The sequence below is a fragment of the Thalassophryne amazonica genome, unplaced genomic scaffold, assembly GCF_902500255.1.
Source record: "Thalassophryne amazonica unplaced genomic scaffold, fThaAma1.1, whole genome shotgun sequence".
NCBI classification, from domain to species: domain Eukaryota; kingdom Metazoa; phylum Chordata; class Actinopteri; order Batrachoidiformes; family Batrachoididae; genus Thalassophryne; species Thalassophryne amazonica.
In genome coordinates this window covers 9,702-29,548 of record NW_022986532.1, presented here as the reverse complement: position 1 = coordinate 29,548, position 19,847 = coordinate 9,702, and the positions used below count along the sequence as shown (strand labels likewise).

The 19,847-nt window shown below is 42.2% G+C and overlaps 1 protein-coding gene across 1 annotated transcript; it reads left to right on the top strand.

Moving 5' to 3' along the window:
* Window positions 1-4,465: 4,465 nt before the first annotated feature.
* On the top strand, window positions 4,466-17,920 carry ube2g2 (ubiquitin-conjugating enzyme E2G 2 (UBC7 homolog, yeast)). The gene is made up of 6 exons (XM_034165765.1): window positions 4,466-4,599; window positions 11,328-11,363; window positions 11,657-11,702; window positions 12,126-12,244; window positions 12,553-12,693; window positions 16,449-17,920. The coding sequence occupies exons 1-6, from the start codon at window positions 4,557-4,559 to the stop codon at window positions 16,559-16,561; spliced, it is 498 nt and encodes a 165-aa protein (XP_034021656.1). The 5' UTR covers window positions 4,466-4,556; the 3' UTR covers window positions 16,562-17,920.
* Window positions 17,921-19,847: the final 1,927 nt, after the last annotated feature.

Here is a 19,847-nt window from a genome sequence, read left to right as displayed (position 1 = left end):
ACATGATCCTGAATCCCCCATTGGTCCTGATGTGCACAGCGGCACACTGACCTCAAACTGTCCTTCAGATCTGATCTGTTTTCTTTTTTAAACCACAGCGGCCCACTGTGACTGCTGACTCCATAATCTGCTGCTGTCCTGCTGCGTTTACCCCTCAAACAAGAACAAGAGCGCAAAAAAAAAAATGCAGCGGCTTCACGTGGGTCACAGCTCCAACCCTGAAGGGGCTGATCAATAGTTTCCGGCGGAGCACCATCAGAGGTGGTGGCTCTGGTCCCAGCTGCTTCTCCACCTGCTGTCAGGATGTTGAATTCAGAACTCTGAAGCAGATGTTTGAGCTCTAACCCCAACCCTGCAGAAAACAGCAGCTGACTCACATTCTGTGACAAAGTGCAACTCTGGAAACAAATATTCATCACAAACTGAAAAAGATCGCTTCATTTGGTTCAGACCCTTTATAAATCTAAAGGGTCTGATTTCTGAGTACACGCAAGTGTTAAATTCAGTGTGAAGTCAGACATTAAGCAGAGTCACACACTGATTCAATGGTTTTATTTATTGAGAGAAAAATACGTTTTCTGCTTTTCAACACTGAAAACAGAGAATTTTCTTTCTGCTTCTTCTCCTTGTCAAACAAATAAGGGATTCAGAGTTGTTCCCTTCACATTTTCCATCATTATCCATGACATTTTTAAGTTGCACAATCAATATATTATTACAGCAGAATCTGAAATCAGTTCTGAATCATTTGAGGTGTCACTGGACTGTTTTTGAGGTTCTTCAGTCAGAGAAAATATCTCATTCTGTAACTCTGTCTTTATGATGTCACAGAAATCTGATGGAGATCAAAGTCAGAATTCTTTCTTGCAGCTCAAATCTCTGAATGAAAAATAGACAAAAAATAAATAAGTAAATAACAGACACAAAACTGTTGTGTGTGTGTGTGTGTGTGTGTGTGTGTGTGCGCGTGTGTGTGTGTGTGTGTGTGTGTGTGTGTGTGTGTGCGCGCGCGTGTGTGTGTGCGTGTGCATGCTCCCGGTTCTGGTTTTGTGTCGTGTCTGCGATCCCCTTGTGGCTCGTCCTTGGTCTATATCTTTGATCTGTCTTCGTCATCATGTCCCCCTGTCTCTGTCTGTCATCTGTGTGTCTTCCAGGTGTCTATCTGATAGATAGACACTAGATAGGGTGGAGCTGTACAACAGGCCTGCCCCTAGCGGGTCGCAGCCCTGCCATCTTGGAAGGTTGGAGCGCTGCAGCGGTAAATTCATGCTCTGCACTTGTAATCACTGTTGATTCTCTGGCAGATTCCTCTGCCGTTATTTACATTTAAGACATGTAAACTTGTGCTTAGGTCAATTCAGATTGATTTTGTTCTAATCCTTCACTGTCAAAGCACAGAGAGAGAGAAAAGAAAGAGAAATCAGCCAGTGAGCTGACTGATGACATTTTCTGTTGACACTGCATGATACAGAGCCCCACTTTACGCTCCATTCGCAGCCGTATATGGAGAAAGGATCAACAGTTATGATAGATCTGACTTCAGAAATCAAATCTACGTATCTGAATTGACCTAAGCACAAGTTTTCACATCTTAAATGTAAATAACAGCAGAGAAATCGGCCAGAGAATTGATAGTGATTACAAGCGCAGAGCATGAATTTTCCACTGACAGCATGAGACCGCTGCAGCGCTTCAACCTTCCAAGATGGATGCCTCAGTGTTCCAGGTCATGTGACCAAAATACCTGTCTATTATGGGATGTCTATGGTTCATTCCCCTGCCCTGTGTGTCCCAGTGTTCCCGGCCCTTGAATTCCTGCCTGCGGTTGCTGTTTTGACCACGTTTTATTTTGCCCCCAGTTAGCAGTGTGTTCACTTTTGTTCTATGTTGATTGTGTACTTATGTTCCTGATGCTAGTTTTCAGTTATTGTTCTGTTCTCCCTGTAGTAGTATTATTTGAGTGTATAGTTTCTTGTGTTAGTTCTTATTAGTCCTGCTTCGGGTTCACATGTGCACTTGTTGAGTTCCATGTTAGTTTCTGTATGTTTGCACTTGGAATTAGATTTTGTTTTGTGTCACTGCCTCTGTTGTATTTTGTTATTGTTGTATTTTTGTTATGCTTTATTTTCTATTTACTTTTTCAGTCACCTTTTGTTCATTTAGATGTCACATGTATTCGTTCTTCCTCCTTTTCTCTGAGGTATTGCACCTATCACTAATTAGTTTGTTTGGTATTTAAACCCTCACATGTCCGCGTCTCCTTGCTGGTAGATTTACTGTGATCTCTGTGGTTCCTGCTTTCCTATATCTGTGAGTATTTTGTGATTGACAGTAATTTCCTGCTGCCTGTGTTTTCCAGTCATCGGTTTTCATCCCGTCTTACTCTGTTTTTTGGACTCTGTTCCCTCTGCCCCATTTTTTTTCACTGTGTGGATTTTTGTCACTTTGGATACATGTGGAATAATAAATCACTTTGGCTTTTTCACCTAATTCCTGTGTGTTGGCAGCCTGCATTTTGGGGTTCGATTTTGGTGGTTAGTGAACCAAATCGTAACACAAAATTACAGGAGGTGAAATCAGAAATAAATAAATATAAATAATAATAATAATAATAATAATAGATTATTAATATAACATTTTCAAGGTGAAAAATTACAAAGTGTTTGATACAATAAACCATCAATATAGAAAAATAAAACATTTAGCATCCATAAGAACAAATTAAAATTAATGATCAAGTAAAGAAATCATCGGTAAAAGAACAATCACCTGAACACTGAACAGCCACTGATCAATAACTGATCAATAGTCTGTTTATAATGAAGAAAGAAATGTCACAGTACCTGATCGACAAGAAAACTGCTGATCAGGAAGATTCTCTGCTGATATAAGAGAGACAGACACAGACAGAGTGAAAGAAAGACGGAGAGAGGAGGGGAGATGGGTGGTAAAAATAGATCTGGCTTTCAGCAGGATTATCGGACAGCTGCCTTCTCAAAACAAACTGTTCTGCCTGTCTGTCTGTCTGTCTGTAATTAAAGACTAAATAAAACTTTTTCAACATTTATTTTAACAATTACACTACATCAGAGTGTTTTTAGCAGGTCATAATCTCAGATGAATTATTACAGACACAGAAATATCTAAATGTCCTCATGGAGAGAAATTCAGTTTATAAAAAGTATTCACTCTTTGGCTTGTTACACTTGTGTTATTTTATGGCATCAAACTAAAGCTTTTAAACAACAACAACAACAACAACTCAGAATTGAATAAAAATGTAAAATTGTTTAATGTTAACGTGAAAACAAATCTTTACAACATTATCTAAATATAATAATCATATTCAGTCTGCTCGAGATGTACTGCGCTTTGTCCTGTATGTTCAGATCAAATTTTAATATTTCTTATCATTTGTGCCACAATGTGCACAATGATCCAGTTCATGAAAAATCAGTAAGGTATATCTTATATAGGCGGCACGGTGACTTAGTGGTTAGCACTGTTGCCTCACAGCGAGAAGGTTGTGGGTTCAATTCCCGTGGCCTTTCTGTGTGGCGTTTGCATGTTCTTCCCGTGTTTGCATGGTTTCCTCCGGGTGCTCCGGTTTCCTCCCACATCCAAAGACATGCGGGTTAGGTGGATTGGACTCTTGAAATTGTCCGTAGGTGTGTGTGTGGGTGTGTCTGTGTTTGTTTGTCTGTTTGTGGCCCTGCAACAGACTGGCATCCTGTCCTGGGTGTACCCCGCCTCACACCCTATGACTGCTGGGATAGAAAGGAAGAGTAAAATAGGAGAGTAGAAAAGAGTAGAGTAGAGCCACTTAGGTGCCTGGTCTTGATCACTTGGCTTGGTCATGATCTCTTCATGTTTGCCAAAACAATCTGAAAAACAGCTGATTATCCCTCAAAACTAATCACATTTCATTTTAATATTGACGCAGCATAAACTTAAACAAATGTAGCACCACAGGAGAAGATGTAAAGTTTTCACAAATACCTTTGCTTTAGCAAGAAGGATCAGGATTCAGTTCCAAGGACAGCTATATGTGACACTTCCTTTAACACAGGTGTGATCTCTCAGAAGTATGAGTTAACATCTTCACACTTTCTTTGACACATCGGTCAGGAAATAATTTTAATTTTACAGTTTTGGTGTCTATGGAGGGTATTTTTTGTCCGGTTACTTTAATTGGAGTAAGCGGATCAATGGATGGATGATGTACACATTATTAAAGACACACAGGTTAGGTGAATTGGAAACTTTATAACTGTCCAGGTCTCCAATGCAAAAGAGATTTCGATGTCAGTGGGAATAACCTGGTTAAATAAAAGTTAAATTAAATTAAATAATGTCTATGGATGTACACTCTCCGGGGCGCTAGGTGGCGGTATGCACTCTTTACGATCGCGTTTAAACTGCTACAGAGACAAACGAAGAAGACAGTCCGCGCATTGAGCATGCGCATTCAGTTAGCGATCGCGTGTTGTTGAAAATAAGAAGAAGTTAATTTGTTTTTTTGTTTATTGCCTGTTTTGCTTCAGTGGTAATAATCGATGGCTGGGACTGCGCTGAAGAGACTCATGGCTGAGTACAAACGTAAGTCGATGCTAAGCTAAGAGCCCGCAGACTCCGTTTTATTTTTATTTGATTCACAACAATGTGCTAAAAATTACAGCTGGAACTTTAATCGACCTTTAAGATGTGCTCATTGCTTTTCTCTGTTTAGCCTTATGTTTTTTGAGCCTATAGTTTTATTCACAGTCAAATTTATGATTTTTTTTCAACTGCGGCTGATTTCATCTAAAAATATCATCTAGAAATATGTAATTTTACAGATTACAGATTACATAGCAGCCGTGTTGGATCATTTACTTGCGAGGTTTCTTAAGGATGATGCAAAGTTTATTACTAGTTCTTTATTTTGTCTGGTAAATTTATTGATTTCTAGAGGCAGATTTCCTTCTGGTTTAAAAGCTGCTAGAATCCTTTAGGGCAGTGAAAATGTTATATGAAGAGGTTAATCACTACTTAACTGATAACAAACTCTTATGAGTTTCAGTCTGGCTTTAGATCACAACACACCACAGACTAGACAAAACTAGACTAACTAAACCTGACTAGATTAAATTTGAGTAAGACAAAGGTAGTTTCACAGGTATAACTTTTGGATTTGTGAAAAGCCTTTGATGTTGTGGACCACAAAATTCTTAGGGATAAATTAAAGGCCTTGGGATTCAGTGACTCTACTATAGACTAGTTCAGGTCCGATCTTGATGGAAGATTACAGTCAGTGGAAATAGGGGCACCCTATCCACACTTGCCATAGTTACACTTGGGGTACCACGGGGTTCTATTCTGGGTCCCCTTATTTTTTGTAAATGCCTTCAGCAGTTAACGGCTGTTGTAGTACGTTGATGTTCCTGCTCTACTGGTAGCTGACAAAAATATAGTAGGCATTCATCAAACCTTATCCTCTGAACTTGAGTCAATCAGACAATGGATAAGAGACAACAGACGGAATTGATCCTGATAGGATCTATCAATCAATCAATCAATTTTTTTTTTTTATATAGCGCCAAATCACAACAAACAGTTGCCCCAAGGCGCTTTATATTGTAAGGCAAGGCCATACAATAATGATGTAAAACCCCAACGGTCAAAACGACCCCCTGTGAGCAAGCACTTGGCTACAGTGGGAAGGAAAAACTCCCTTTTAACAGGAAGAAACCTCCAGCAGAACCAGGCTCAGGGAGGGGCAGTCTTCTGCTGGGACTGGTTGGGGCTGAGGGAGAGAACCAGGAAAAAGACATGCTGTGGAGGGGAGCAGAGATCGATCACTAATGATTAAATGCAGAGTGGTGCATACAGAGCAAAAAGAGAAAGAAACAGTGCATCATGGGAACCCCCCAGCAGTCTACGTCTATAGCAGCATAACTAAGGGATGGTTCAGGGTCACCTGATCCAGCCCTAACTATAAGCTTTAGCGAAAAGGAAAGTTTTAAGCCTAATCTTAAAAGTAGAGAGGGTGTCTGTCTCCCTGATCTGAATTGGGAGCTGGTTCCACAGGAGAGGAGCCTGAAAGCTGAAGGCTCTGCCTCCCATTCTACTCTTACAAACCCTAGGAACTACAAGTAAGCCTGCAGTCTGAGAGCGAAGCGCTCTATTGGGGTGATATGGTACTACGAGGTCCCTAAGATAAGATGGGACCTGATTATTCAAAACCTTATAAGTAAGAAGAAGAATTTTAAATTCTATTCTAGAATTAACAGGAAGCCAATGAAGAGAGGCCAATATGGGTGAGATATGCTCTCTCCTTCTAGTCCCCGTCATCACTCTAGCTGCAGCATTTTGAATTAACTGAAGGCTTTTTAGGGAACTTTTAGGACAACCTGATAATAATGAATTACAATAGTCCAGCCTAGAGGAAATAAATGCATGAATTAGTTTTTTCAGCATCACTCTGAGACAAGACCTTTCTGATTTTAGAGATATTGCGTAAATGCAAAAAAGCAGTCCTACATATTTGTTTAATATGCGCTTTGAATGACATATCCTGATCAAAAATGACTCCAAGATTTCTCACAGTATTACTAGAGGTCAGGGTAATGCCATCCAGAGTAAGGATCTGGTTAGACACCATGTTTCTAAGATTTGTGGGGCCAAGTACAATAACTTCAGTTTTATCTGAGTTTAAAGCAGGAAATTAGAGGTCATCCATGTCTTTATGTCTGTAAGACAATCCTGCAGTTTAGCTAATTGGTGTGTGTCCTCTGGCTTCATGGATAGATAAAGCTGGGTATCATCTGCGTAACAATGAAAATTTAAGCAATACCGTCTAATAATACTGCCTAAGGGAAGCATATATAAAGTGAATAAAATTGGTCCTAGCACAGAACCTTGTGGAACTCCATAATTAACTTTAGTCTGTGAAGAAGATTCCCCATTTACATGAACAAATTGTAATCTATTAGACAAATATGATTCAAACCACCGCAGCGCAGTGCCTTTAATACCTATGGCATGCTCTAATCTCTGTAATAAAATTTTATGGTCAACAGTATCAAAAGCAGCACTGAGGTCTAACAGAACAAGCACAGAGATGCCGGTATTTGGTTAGACTCTTTCTCTCCGATTGTTCTGTCTGAGTTATTTTCATTAGTTACTTCATCCAAACCATCAACATGTTTATTAGACCCCATTCCTACCAGGCTGCTCAAGGAAGCCCTACCATTATTTAATGCTTCGATCTTAAATATGATCAATCTATCTTTGTTAGTTGGCTATGTACCACAGGCTTTTAAGGTGGCAGTAATTAAACCATTACTTTAAAAAGCCATCACTTGACCCAGCTATCTTAGCTAATTATAGGCCAATCTCCAACCTTCCTTTTCTCTCAAAAATTCTTGAAAGGGTAGTTGTAAAACAGCTAACTGATCATCTGCAGAGGAATGGTCTATTTGAAGAGTTTCAGTCAGGTTTTAGAATTCATCATAGTACAGAAACAGCATTAGTGAAGGTTACAAATGATCTTCTTATGGCCTCGGACAGTGGACTCATCTCTGTGCTTGTTCTGTTAGACCTCAGTGCTGCTTTTGATACTGTTGACCATAAAATTTTATTACAGAGATTAGAGCATGCCATAGGTATTAAAGGCACTGTGCTGCGGTGGTTTGAATCATATTTGTCTAATAGATTACAATTTGTTCATGTAAATGGGGAATCTTCTTCACAGACTAAAGTTAATTATGGAGTTCCACAAGGTTCTGTGCTAGGACCAATTTTATTCACTTTATACATGCTTCCCTTAGGCAGTATTATTAGACGGTATTGCTTAAATTTTCATTGTTACGCAGATGATACCCAGCTTTATCTATCCATGAAGCCAGAGGGGACACACCAATTAGCTAAACTGCAGGATTGTCTTACAGACATAAAGACATGGATGACCTCTAATTTCCTGCTTTTAAACTCAGATAAAACTGAAGTTATTGTACTTGGCCCCACAAATCTTAGAAACATGGTGTCTAACCAGATCCTTACTGTGGATGGCATTACCCTGACCTCTAGTAATACTGTGAGAAATCTTGGAGTCATTTTTGATCAGGATATGTCATTCAAAGCGCATATTAAACAAATATGTAGGACTGCTTTTTTGCATTTACGCAATATCTCTAAAATCAGAAAGGTCTTGTCTCAGAGTGATGCTGAAAAACTAATTCATGCATTTATTTCCTCTAGGCTGGACTATTGTAATTCATTATTATCAGGTTGTCCTAAAAGTTCCCTAAAAAGCCTTCAGTTAATTCAAAATGCTGCAGCTAGAGTACTGACAGGGACTAGAAGGAGAGAGCATATCTCACCCATATTGGCCTCTCTTCATTGGCTTCCTGTTAATTCTAGAATAGAATTTAAAATTCTTCTTCTTACTTATAAGGTTTTGAATAATCAGGTCCCATCTTATCTTAGGGACCTCGTAGTACCATATCACCCCAATAGAGCGCTTCACTCTCAGACTGCAGGCTTACTTGTAGTTCCTAGGGTTTGTAAGAGTAGAATGGGAGGCAGAGCCTTCAGCTTTCAGGCTCCTCTCCTGTGGAACCAGCTCCCAATTCAGATCAGGGAGACAGACACCCTCTCTACTTTTAAGATTAGGCTTAAAACTTTCCTTTTTGCTAAAACTTATAGTTAGGGCTGGATTAGGTGACCCTTAACCATCCCTTAGTTATGCTGCTATAGACGTAGACTGCTGGGGGGTTCCCATGATGCACTGTTTCTTTCTCTTTTTGCTCTGTATGCACCACTCTGCATTTAATCATTAGTGATCGATCTCTGCTCCCCTCCACAGCATGTCTTTTTCCTGGTTCTCTCCCTCAGCCCCAACCAGTCCCAGCAGAAGACTGCCCCTCCCTGAGCCTGGTTCTGCTGGAGGTTTCTTCCTGTTAAAAGGGAGTTTTTCCTTCCCACTGTAGCCAAGTGCTTGCTCACAGGGGGTCGTTTTGACCATTGTGGCAGTCAGTAACGGTTACATTTTAGACCAAGCAGAGGGAAAAAAATATGGAATCACTCAATTCTGAGGAAAAATTATGGAATCATGAAAAACAAAAGAACACTCCAACACATCACTAGTATTTCGTTGCACCACCTCTGGCTTTTATAACAGCTTGCAGTCTCTGAAGCATGGACTTAATGAGTGACAAACAGTACTCTTCGTCAATCTGGCTCCAACTTTCTCTGATTGCTGTTGCCAGATCAGTTTTGCAGGTTGGAGCCTTGTCATGGACCATTTTCTTCAACTTCCACCAAAGATTTTCAATTGGATTAAGATCCGGACTATTTGCAGGCCATGACATTGACCCTATGTGTCTTTTTGCAAGGAATGTTTACACAGTTTTTGCTCTATGGCAAGATGCATTATCATCTTGAAAAATGATTTCATCATCCCCAAACATCCTTTCAACTGATGGGATAAGAAAAGTGTCCAAAATATCAACGTAAACTTGTGCATTTATTGATGATGTAATGATAGCCATCTCCCCAGTGCCTTTACCTGACATGCAGCCCCATATCATCAATGACTGTGGAAATTTACATGTTCTCTTCAGGCAGTCATCTTTATAAATCTCATTGGAACGGCACCAAACAAAAGTTCCAACATCATCACCTTGCCCACTGCAAATTCGAGATTCATCACTGAATATGACTTTCATCCAGCCATCCACAGTCCACGATTGCTTTTCCTTAGCCCATTGTAACCTTGTTTTTTTTTCTGTTTAGGTGTTAATGATGGCTTTCGTTTAGCTTTTCTGTATGTAAATCCCATTTCCTTTAGGCGATTTCTTACAGTTCAGTCACAGACGTTGACTCCAGTTTCCTCCCATTTGTTCCTCATTTGTTTTGTTGTGCATTTTCGATTTTTGAGACATATTGCTTTAAGTTTTCTGTCTTGACGCTTTGATGTCTTCCTTGGTCTACCAGTATGTTTGCCTTTAACAACCTTCCCTTGTTGTTTGTATTTGGTCCAGAGTTTAGACACAGCTGACTGTGAACAACCAACATCTTTTGCACCATTGCGTGATGATTTACCCTCTTTTAAGAGTTTGATAATCCTCTCCTTTGGTTCAATTGACATCTCTCATGTTGGAGCCATGATTCATGTCAGTCCACTTGGTGCAACAGCTCTCCAAGGTGTGATCACTCCTTTTTAGATGCAGACTAACGAGCAGCTCTGATTTGATGCAGGTGTTAGTTTTGGGGATGAAAATTTACAGGGTGATTCCATAATTTATTCCTCAGAATTGAGTGATTCCATATTTTTTTTTCCCTCTGCTTGGTCTAAAAAAGTAACCGTTACTGACTGCCACAATTTTTTTCCTGATTTCTTATAGTGTTTCTTAAAGCCAGAAAGTTGCCATTTGAAATGACTTTAGTTTTGTGTCATGTCTGTGATCTGCTTTTTTTTCTACAAAATTAAACAACTGAATGAACATCCTCCGAGGCCGGTGATTCCATAATTATTGCCAGGGGATGTAGCATCCCGCCACACAAGGCGGAACACCTCTAATTTGGAATAATGCCATTTCCGTTCCAAACCTCTAGCCTTCTCCCTGAGGTCACGCTAATCACTGAACCAAGGTGACTGTGCCTTGGGAGGGCGTGGCCCCAAAAGAGGAGGCGCAGTCTTATCAAGTGTAGTTTTAAGTGCTAAATTTAGACTATCCGCAAGGCTATCTACTGATTTAGCATTCTCCAGACTCAAAGCTGAAATATCAGGTAGTCTAGCCTCAAGTTCAGTCATAGTTGAGGGTTTAATACGACGCCGCAGTAGTAGACAAGGTTGTTGTTCCACTAAACGCGGCAGCGTAAATGTAACCCTGATAAGTGAGTGGTCTGAGACTATAGATGCGAGAGGCAAGATGTCAATATTCGTGATGGCAAACCCACATGCAAGAACCAGATCCAGGGTATTTCCACTAATGTGTGTCGGGTCCTGAATGCATTGCTGGAATCCTAATGCATCAACAATTTGCATAAATGATTTGCAGAGGGGATTTCTCCTCCTCTTTTTTTTCTTCCTAAACTGGGCACCTGATGGCTTTGGCCATTTTCTGCTCCCCCCCCACTCTTGTTTGCTGTCAGAGTGCACAGAGGCAGTGAGGGGAGGGGAGGGGAGAGCGTGCGGGGGACAGTTCACCTCTGGGTTTCTAATGGTCGAGCTGGAATTAGTACGCTGAACTGCGACTTTCTTCCAAATAACGCACATCTCACTCATAATATTATAAATGCAGGCCTATAATTCCTGCATGTTTTTGTGTTGTGTGTTTCAGAGCTGACCCTGAATCCACCAGAGGGCATCGTTGCAGGTGAAAATATTTTCAGTCAGAAATTAATCATTCTTTATAAATCTTTAGATTCTTACGTGTCTTTGCAACCATGGTTTTTGGACTTTGGGCATGTGATGTCATCACCTGAGTCTGGGAAAATGTGGTGGACATCTGTAGTAATTATTTAAATTAGGGCTGAAACATCTGTCATGATAAAATGTTTGATTCCACTTCATGGATAATTATTGATGAATTTTTAATGGGTTGGTGTTTTTTAGGCGGGGGGTGGGGGGATTCGTGTCAAACTGATTCGGGTCTCATTGTTTGTTTAGGTCCTGCTAACGAGGAGAACTTCTTTGAGTGGGAGGCGCTGATCATGTAAGTGTAATGCTGAACCTCAGCCACCAGAGGCTGCTGCTACCACAGAAACCAGGTGCTAAAGGTTTGTGTCAGTTTGCACCATGATTGGCTGAAATGTTGTCATATGGCCTTCAGGTGCCATGATTTGACTCCGCCCTCTCATTTGCATGATAACAGTAACCAGTAACTTGAGTCATGGTTCAGTTCTCTGTGTTTCATACTAAATAAAACTTGACAGCTCAGTGATGACGTGCAGCACATGAATAAACAAACTCATGTTCCTGCTACAATCAGTCATCAATAAGAGTTGGTATTTCTGCAGATCTGGTTTCTGAGTCCAGAGTAATGACTTCCTTTTGTTTGTTTCTAAGTTTGCCGTCTGTCAAAGTAGCTGATTGATTGGTTGATTTTCATGCGTTTATCTCTGTGCTCTGCCTCCAGGGGGCCTCAGGACACCTGTTTTGAAGGCGGAGTATTCCCAGCCGTCCTCAGCTTCCCATCGGATTATCCTCTCAGTCCTCCAAAAATGAGGTTCACCTGCGAGATGTTTCACCCCAACAGTAAGTCTGGCTCCGCCGCCTTGATGACGGGTTTATTTTGGCAGATTCTGACTTTGCTGTAAATTTAAATCTCTTTAATGTTGCGATTTTTCTGAGGGATTAATTATCAGTTTACTTTGGGTGTCAGTTATTCACATTCTAACCACCAGGGGCAGTGTGCACGCAGGAAGGAAGGGGGCAGAGGTGGAATTTTTTGCTTTAAGTGCTCCCCCATTTCTGAAGAATGCACGCACGATGTTAACATGTTCAGAACTAAATGAACAAACTTTGCCTCCTGGCGTGATGACTGTTTCCTCTTCCACATGCAGTCTATCCAGATGGGCGGGTCTGTATCTCCATCCTGCACGCTCCTGGCGATGATCCAATGGGTTACGAAAGCAGTGCAGAGAGATGGAGTCCAGTCCAGAGTGTGGAGAAGATTCTGCTATCTGTGGTTAGCATGCTAGCAGGTAAGATGGTAAAAATAGTAAGACCCTTCAGCTGCTCCCTTGTTTTCACTTGGGGTCACCACAGCACATCCGGGAACCTTCCACACGGAAACCAAGTGCACTAGCCACTTGGCCACCACCCCTCCACCTCTGCTGTGTAATTTATTTATAAAGTGCTACAAATGAAAAAAAATCAAAGTGCTGAAGAATCCCAGAACAGCATTAAAAAGACCCACATATCACAGAGTAAAAACAATTAAAACTATTAAAAGAAGCTAAAAACCATAAAACTATCCATCCATTTTCTATACCCTTTTACTCCAGTTAAGGGTCAAGGGGGGCTGGAGCCTATTCCAGCAGTCATAGAGTGTGAGGTGGGCTTCACCCTGGACAGGACGCCAGTCTGTCACAGGGACACATACAGACAAACAAACACATTCACACCTACGGACAGTTTAAAGTTTCCAGTCCACCTAACCTGCACGTCTTTGGATGTGGGAGGAAAACGGAGCACCCGGAGGGAACCCACACAAACAAGGGGAGAACATGCAAACTCCACACAGAAGGGCCACAGGTGGGAATTGAACCCATGACCACCTTGCTGTGAGGCTACAGTGCTAACCACTAAAACACTGTGCCGCCCACCCTAAAACTAATGATTGGTCATAGATGATAAATGTTTTAAGACTAGTTTGTAAAGAGTTCTTTCAAATCCCAACAGGCAGACTGTTCCACAAGGTCAGAGCACGGCAGGAAAAGGTTCTAAAATCTGATGACTCCTTCTCAGCCCTTGGAACACAGAGCAGGTCTACATCTGGTGACGGCAGGGTTCGAGGAGCCACATAAGGCTCAAAAAGTTCAATGGGATAACTGGGTCCATGTCCGTTTAGAGTCTCTATCAGTCAGCAACAAAACCTTGAAATCTGCTCTTAACGTCGCAGGGAGCCAGTGAAGAGAAACCAGGACAGGAGTGATGTGATCCAACCTCCTGGTTTTTGTCAAAACTCTGGCAGGAACATCTCAGATTCTTATGTGTCAAATCAGAAAAAAAGTCATGACAGTAGTCAGTTTTGGAAAACACTAAGGTGTGAATCAACATTTCTGCATCCACCATAGAGAGGTTTGGTCTGATCACTGCAATGTTACACAAGTGAAAGTGGGCCGTCCTAACAAGCTCCCTAATGTGCAAATAAAAGACAGTGATGGATCAAAAGTCACCACGTGACCATGTTAATTAATTTCTCAGACGGATGTCTCGGTCTGGGAGGACCAGCAAGCATCATCTCAGTCTTTATTGCATTCAAAAGCAGGAACTTTGCTGACATTCAGTTATTCTGCTGCAACCACACAAGACTCCAGTTTTGCAAACTGAGATACATCACCGACAGAGACCAGCATCTGGAGGTCCTCAGCATAACCGTTCAGTGACTCTGAATAATTGACCCAGAGGTGCAACATACAGGGAAAACAACAGAGGACCCAAAAGAGAACCCTGAGGTAGCCCAAAATTCATAGCTGAGAAATCCGATATTATGCAGTTATAATGAGCAGATTCCTGTCAACCTGATGTCAGGGTCCAAAGAGGCATGGCACAGAAGGTGGACGGACGCAAATGCAAAACTCACAGATACAGGTGGGAGAGTAAAATGCTTTATAGAAATCACAACGAAGTGGTGAAGACATGAGGGACAGTGAGGCTCAAATACAGGGCAGAGCAATCAGGGCGTGAATGTGAAATAGGTGCGGGAAAAGTTCAGGAAGGGGGCGTGGTCGGGCGAGACAGAGGTGTGACAGGTGGGCGTGACTAACAACTCAACAAAGTGACTGAATCAAACCCAAACCACCTGTGATAAAAATGAAATGCCTAAAGCAAAGAAGAAGCAAGTATCAAAGATGAAATAAAATACCAACATGAAAAGAACACAGAATCAAACAAGAGAACAGAAAAGTCATCATCAAGAAAATAAAGGCAGAGACCAAACCAGAACAGAACTTAACAGGTGGCTAAAGTATAACCAATAATACAACTAATGACTGCACAGGAAATAAATTATAAACAGAGAATGAAACAAGTAAAAAACTATTACACAGAAAAGAGATCCTCTGAACCAAACAAAGACGAGACTTAAAGTTACTAAAATATAATGACCAGATAAGCACGACCAGTGACTAAGATCATGATAAACAGTTTTGGACCATTCTTCTTTACAGAACATCTCAGGTTTGTTGGTTTCCGAGCATGGACAGCCCGCTTAAAATCACACCACAGATTTTCAATAATATTCAGGTCTGGGGACTGAGATGGCCACTCCAGAACGTTGGACTTGTTCCTCTGTATGAATGCCTTAGTAGAGTTTGTGAAGTGTTTAGGGTCGTTGTCTTGTTGAAAGATCCAGCCCCTGCACAACTTCAACTTTGTCACTGATTCATGAACATTGTTCTCAAGAATCTGCTGATATTGACTGGAATTCATGTGACCCTCAACTTTAACAAGATTCCCAGTACCTGCACTGGCCACACAGTCCCACAGCATGATGGAACCACCTCCAAATTTTACTGTAGGTAGCAAGTGTTTTTCTTGGAATGCTGTGTTCTTTTTCTGCCATGCATACCGCCCCTTTTTATGTCCAAATAACTCAGTTTTAGTTTCATCAGTCCACAGCGCCTTATTCCAAAATGAAGCTGGCTTGTCCAAATGTGCTTTAACATACCTCAAGCGACTCTGTTTGTGGCATGTATGCAGAAATGGCTTCCTCTGCATTACAGCATCTCTTTGTGCAAAGTGCGCTGTATAGTTGAACGATGCACAGAGACCCTATCTGCAGCAAGATCATGTTGTAGGTCTTTGGAGCAGGTCTGTGGGCTGACTATGACTGTTCTCACCATCCTTCTCTTCAGCTTATCTGAGGTTTTTCTTGGCCTGCCACTTTGGGCCTTAACTATTACTGTGCCTGTGGTCTTCCAACTGACAGCTGAAATCTCTCAGATAGCTTTTTGTACCCTTCTCCTAAACCATGATGTTGAACAATATTTGTTTTCAGGTCATTTGAGAGTTGTTTAGAGGCTCCCATGTTGCCACTCATTAGAAGAGATGCAAAGTGGGGAAACATTTGCAAATGGCCACTTTAAATACCCTTTCTCATGATTGGATTCACCTGTGTAAGGAGGTCAAGGGTCAGTGAGCTTACCAAACCAATTTTGTGTTCCAATAATTAGTGCTAAATGTATTCAAATCAATAAAATGACAAGGGTGCCCAAATTTATGCACCTGCCCAATTTTGTTTAAGTAAATGGTAAATGGACTGCATTTATGTAGTGCTTTTCCATCTGCATCAGACGCTCAAAGCGCTTTACAATAATTCCTCACATTCACACCGATGTCAGGGTGCTGCCATACAAGGCGCTCACTACACACCGGGAGCAATAGGCGATTAAAGACCTTGCCCAAGGGCCCTTAGTGATTTTTCCAGTCAGGCGGGGATTTGAACCCATGATCTTCTGGTCTCAAGCCCCCCCTAAATAATTATTGCACACTTTCTGTAAATACTAGAAACTTCGTTTCACTTCTCAAATATCACTGTTTGTCTGCTATATGATATATTTAACTGAAATTTCTGATCCAGACAACCAATGATTTATAAAGGAAAATCATAAAAATTATCAGGGGGGCCCAAACTTTGCATATAACTGTATGTGAAGCTGCTGTCTGTGGTTAGTGTGCCAGCGGGTACTGCACCGTTTCTAATCTGAGTTTCTTATTTCTTGTCTTCTCTCAGAGCCAAATGATGAAAGTGGTGCTAACGTGGATGCTTCCAAAATGTGGCGTGAGGACAGAGAGCAGTTCTACAAACTGGCGCAGAAGATCGTGCGTAAATCTCTGGGCCTGTAGGCGTCCTCGCCGTCCCACCACACCAGCGCCGTCTGTGCTGCTTTTTAACTTCTCACGCTCCCAAACTGGTCAAAGGAGCCATGATGTTGGACTTGTGTTAAATGAGGAGATGCAGAAGCTGTGGGACCAGTGATGCTGTTGCCTTAGAAACAGAGTGCAGCAGTAAACCTGTTTAGACTGTAAACCGGATCAGTATTCCTGTTTATTGTCACTTCTTTACAGCTGCATAGAGGCAGGCGTCAGAAAAAAAGTCCTAACTTGGGTGCTGTCGAGTTAATACGCCAGTCCGTTCATGAATTTATGCCTTTAATTAATGATTCTTTTAAATGAAAGCGGTTTAGTTTCTTGTCTGATTTTAATCCGTGGTTCTGCACAGACTTCATGCTGGAGAAGTCTTCACAGTGCTTCTCAGACCAGGTCCAGGAAATGAGCTGGATCAGGCCCAGATTTCAGGGTATCGTCTAGCGGGTCTGAGATCAGGGTTAGACTGGATCGGGATTAGAGAGTGAACATTGGTGAGTGCAGGTTTTTGGAAGATGGACTAAGCTGGAAGTGAGGATGAGCCAACTCCAGACCAGATCCTGTTCATCTCCAGTTACTTTCAAACCAGGTCTCAAGTTATACAAAATAACAGACGGGCGTTTGGCTTCCCGTTGGAGCCGTGCAGCCCCCTTTCAGCTCGGGTCTAAACAAAGATCTGGGCCTCGCGGTGACCTGCTGGTCGTAGTGTTTTACTCTGTTTGATAAATTTGTCAGAATCGTTGCCGTCACCATCTTTGTTTTCCCGCTGGACTCTTCCTGCTTCCTGTTTTTTGGGGATTTGGATTCAATGGCTGATTCTGGTTTAAAATTAATTTTGTTGATGTTTTGTTTGGATTCTCTCATTAATGAATGTGATTTAGATGTTAATGACCCCAAAATGTGAAAGGCTCCTGTGTTTCCTGTTTGATGTGTTTCTGGAATCAGAGAAAACACAACAGCTTTAATCCACAACAGATTCGATCTTTATCATCAGTCTTATGAACATTGTCAACATTATATTTCATTCTGAATGTTATTTATTTTTGTGCACCGTGTTCATGGTTTGATTCAGGTCTGGGAGTCTGTGCTTGAACCACATCCACAGTCTACACAGAATCGCCTCAGGTCCTGGATAGCAACCATGGAGGCAGACAGTCGGTTTAGAATAGAGCCTTTATTGTCATTGTACATACACACAATGAAATGTGTCCTCTGCATTTAACCGTCCTAATTAGTTAGACTCAATCCAACCACTAGGGGCAACGTGCAGCCAAAGTCCGGTGCCTGGAGGCCAACTCCAGATGTAGAGACGCTGCCTTGGTCAGGGGCAGAGAAAGGAGCAGACCCTAAATAATCAGGTTTTTGATTGTGGGAGGAAACTCAGACAGACACGGGGAGAACATGCAAACTCCACACAGAAAGGACGTTAAGCGATCCCACAACTTTCTCGCTGTGAGGCACCAGTGCTAACCGCTAAGGCACCATGCTGCCCACCTCTCCAAATGAACCATCTGTCTGATGCAACCAGGTGAAATGTGGGTGTGTCCTTGACCTTCTCCAGTCTCTGGGGTCCTCCACACTAAGACACCTATGTCCTGGATCATCTCCAGAGAAACTCACCACATGGACAACATGTGGACGCTGATGTTCCCTCACAGTGTCAGAGATCCTCCTCATCTGAGTCTCACTAAGTAACCATTTGTTGGACACAAAAGGCACTTTTCCACTATACTGAACTATCACTACTCGACATGACTGTTTAAAGGATCCTCCACAGAGACCTGGGACCAAAGACATCCAGTACTCATCTGAGGTCACTGGTTAGAGTCCATTCTGACAACCAGAAAAGAAGCACCAGGACCCTGCAGACTTAGACCTTCATTCTCCTGTAAAGACATGATCATCACCAGTCACCTCTGACCTTTGACCTCATGCCTTCATAACATCTTCCCAGATGTCTCTGGATCTCAAACGCTGAGGACCCAGAATCCCAGGTGAGATCAGTGAATGTCTCTACAAGTCCAACACTTTGACTACATACAGAGACGCTTCTGATGGACGAGTCCAGGAGGTCACTGAAAGTCTGGATCCAGGACCATCACAGACATTCTCTGATTCCTCACTCAGTGTCCACTGATTCTACAAACCTCACAGCATCGTCCACAAAGTCTGCGTCTGTGATCTGCTGTGTTTAATTGGATCCGGTCGGCGGTTAACTTTTTGGACCTGAAGTTGGCCTGTTCGGTCACCAAGCAGCAGTTGGTACTGAATCTTATTTTGAGTCATCCTGGTGAACACCGTCTCCGGCATAGAGAGCAGTGTGTAGGTGTTACTGTCCAGGTGATCACCTTTTCCAGAATTGGACAAAAAGTTTGTCCTTTGTGTCCGGGTGACACTCGTCTCCCAGACTAAAAACAAAGGAGACCTCCAGCTCCAGTTGAGGATCCAGATTTCCCTCTCCAGTGTGTTTCTCCTGTGGGTCCCCACAGCATAAGATTAGAGGCTGAGCCATTAGCCCTGTGGTTAGGATCCATTAAAGCCAGGAGCCTGTCTGGACCGGCCCGGAACAAGTGGAAACACGAGTGCAGCATGAAATGTGAGTGTTTGTTCCACTGCCAGTCAGTCAGAGCTGTGATAGATTTAGACTCAGCTACAGGCTGTTTGTTGTTGTTGTTTAGTCTGTAATTTAAAAAAAAAAATTGTACAATAAATCCCACTGTGGAGGACAACAGAAGATGTTTTGTCAACTGGAGAGGCTCACACACACACACACACACACACACACAGCTGGTTTTAAACATGTGCCTGGAAATAGGATGTAAAGACTTTAGAATTCTTGTCCAGGCTGCTGTGTGGGACAGTCAGAGAATCTCTTAGATAACTAACAGGTCTGTGGACATTACAGCTGGCAGAGCAGGGCGGAGTCTTTGACTTCTTACCATTGAATTCTGGCATTCCTCAGAGATGCGTTCTGGCTCCTCCACTATTTGTGCTTGTGTGGACTGGCTGATTGGTCAGATTGTGCAGACCAGAGACTTGGGTATTCGCGGGGAGGCATAGCTAACCTATTAATCATTTTGTCATATAAGCGCATCCATCTGGGAGGAGACCCCAGGGAAGACCCAGGACTGGGTGGAGAGATTGTATCGCCACACTGGCCTGGGAACGCCTCGGGATCCCCCAGTCAGGTGGCCAATGTGGCATGGGGAAAGGGAAGTCTGGGGTCCCCTGCTGGAGCTGTTGCCCCTGTGACCTGAACCCGGAA